Genomic DNA, 2,819 nt, shown 5'->3' on the forward strand with positions numbered 1-2,819 from the left:
ATAGTTTGACGACCAAAACTACAAAAATGATTGAATTTGAGAACCAAAATTGTAATTCCACCTCACCCCCGCTAAAATGCAAGTAACCCCTATAGCATGTATGAAGTATTTCTTACTCAAAGTAATATTGATCCAATTTTAAATCCAAGCGACTCTCTTGTAATAATATAAATTATCTCTATGTGAAAAAAATAATAGCAATTTATCTCCTAGTACTTTTAAAAACACAGTAATTTACCCCCTGTGTTTGTCAAAATAAAACAATTTATCTCGTTAGACAATAAATAAATTGTTTCATTTCAAAAAATATAGAAAGATAAATTTTTATTATTTTTCTATAAAAAGATAATTTGTTCGTTTACAATATATAATAGGAGTAAATTACATTAAATCCATGAATTAATAGGTGTGGGCCATGAGAAAAGATCGATAATCGAACAACACTAAAAATATTACATATTTAGAGCTCATGAGTTGATAATCACGGGGTGTACGTAATAACATGTTTTCTAAGGCTCCTTAATTCAACACAGACATTGAATAAAAACTGCTAAGTCATCTAGAGAAATCGAGAACAGGCCCCACAACCGTACATTTAATGCTTTTCGAGTACGTGGCTTGAATTGCGTACTCTAGCCTGTTGGCCTTTCTTCTTGATGTTTGTCCTATCGGAGCAGCCCCTTGCCCATCGCCTATGCTATGCTTGCACAATCAATATTCCTCAGCTACTACCAACTACATCTGCATGCCATTGTTGGACCCATCAATACTTCTTTGAAACTTTAATTTCGATTTTAAAATATAGGGCGGTTTGCAATATTAATTTCATGCTTTTTGAAATGGGTTAATAGCAATTTATCCCCCTGTGATATTAAAAAAGAGCACATTACTCCTCTATGAAAAAAATATAGCAATTTACCCCCTTATACTTTTTAAAATGAAGCAATTTACCTCCTTATACAGGGAGGTAAATTGCTTCATTTTAAAAATCATAGGGGAGTAAATTGTTGTATTTTAAAAAATACAGGGAGGTAAATCACTATTTATTTTTTCATAAGGGGGTAATTTGCTCATTTGTGATATCACAAGGGGGTTGCTTGCATTTTTCCCTTTTTGAAATAGATAATATTTGTCTTATTTAGAAAAATATTAGAAAGTTAGTTTTATCGTTGCAATATTAGTCATAAATTTAAGAGAAATATTGCAAAGTTAGTCCCACACTTTAGGAGAACGTTACAGAGTTAGTTTTATTGTCGTAATACTAGGCACGTACTTAAGGAAAACGTTGCGGAGTTTGTCCCACATTTTAGGAAAATATTGTAAAGTTAGTCACAAAAATTGCAATTTTTTTTATGATCTTTGCGGTATTTTTCTAAAGTATGGGACTAATATTAACTATTTCAAAAAATATGAGACTAATATTACAAACCACTTTATATTTTGAAACCAAAATTGCAATTTTCTCCTTGGCTTAATTTTCTCTATATAAACACCACCACAGTACATGTTTTCTCCACACACCAAAACTTCCCTACTCACCTATTGCTAGAAAACAACACTAAGCCCTTTGTTCGCCTGTCATTTGAGATCTTCTAGTTACAATGGCCGGAATTATCAAGCCATTGAGCATTTTCCTCATCGCCGCCGTCTTGGCCATGGCAGTTGCCCCTCGCAGCGAGGCGGCAATTACCTGTGGCACGGTGGTCTCAGACTTGGATTCATGCCTGTCTTATCTGACCAACAAAGGCCCTCTAGGCAGTTGTTGCAGTGGAGTTAAGGGTCTGTATGGCGCAGCAAAGACTACACAAGATCGCCAAAGCGTGTGTAACTGCTTGAAATCTCTTGCTGACTCATACACTGATGTCGACCTGAGCAAGGCCGCTGGACTCCCTGGACAATGTGGCGTGAACATTCCATACAAGATTAGTCCTTCCACTGACTGCTCAACGTATGTACATGTCTTGTTTCCATCTGTTTCATTATTTCTTTTGTAAGCATTATTGATTTATTTGAATTATTACATGTGAAAAAGCAGATGAATTTATAATTTTTGGTGAATTTTTTGTTTTGCAGGGTGCACTGATGAGTTATGTTCGGAAAAATAGATGTCTACATATATAGTTATTAGCCATATAAAATAAAGGGTGAGTCGTTCGAACAGTGAATCTAGAGTTTTCTTCCCATAATGGACTATTGTTGAATCTGTTGAACCAATATATGTAGCAAATTATGAATAATACCAACTTTTCATGTGTTATTTATTTACTTATTTTACTTGTTTTCCTAGTTGTTCATAACTGTATGCATGAACAAAAAAGAAATTTAAGTAAGAAATATAATTAAATAAAAACGAAAAAGAAATTTAAGAGAAAATATAATTTTGATTCTATAAGTATAAGACGGTGGCTACATCAACAAATCATATCATGATTAAAAATCTCAAATTAAAGGGTTTACATGTCAAGTATGAGTCAATTTCCTAGGAATTTTGGCCACCAACAAATCAGATCATGATTAAAAATCTCAAATTAAAGGGTTCACATGTCAAGTATGAATCAATTTCTTAGGAATTTTAGCATTTTTTTCAGCGACACTTGAACTTAATGTGGTAACTTTTCTTTTTATTATAGTCCCTATTGCGAACAAATTCAAAATTATAGAGGATCAAATATAATAAGTGAATTATAAAATAATGTACGTGCTATATAATTCCATTTCAAGGATCCAACTAACAACTCAGTGCAGATTTTAGAACATAAGGGGTCATTTGATTTCAGTTTTAGGAAAAGAGAAGTGAAAGGGGGAGCACAAGTGAAAGG

The 2,819-nt window shown here is 33.2% G+C and overlaps 1 protein-coding gene across 1 annotated transcript; it reads left to right on the plus strand.

Moving 5' to 3' along the window:
• LOC105171985 (non-specific lipid-transfer protein 2-like) lies at positions 1,505-2,261 on the plus strand. Its single transcript, XM_011093288.2, has 2 exons — positions 1,505-1,948; positions 2,074-2,261. Exons 1-2 carry the CDS (start codon positions 1,602-1,604, stop codon positions 2,081-2,083), a joined length of 357 nt encoding a protein of 118 aa, XP_011091590.1. The 5' UTR covers positions 1,505-1,601; the 3' UTR covers positions 2,084-2,261.

The sequence above is a fragment of the Sesamum indicum genome, linkage group LG10, assembly GCF_000512975.1.
Source record: "Sesamum indicum cultivar Zhongzhi No. 13 linkage group LG10, S_indicum_v1.0, whole genome shotgun sequence".
NCBI classification, from domain to species: Eukaryota; Viridiplantae; Streptophyta; class Magnoliopsida; order Lamiales; family Pedaliaceae; genus Sesamum; species Sesamum indicum.

Excerpts from the sequence above, each read along its gene's own strand:
- LOC105171985 (XM_011093288.2), top strand. The coding sequence starts at position 1,602 with ATGGCCGGAATTATCAAGCCATTGAGCATTTTCCTCATCGCCGCCGTC.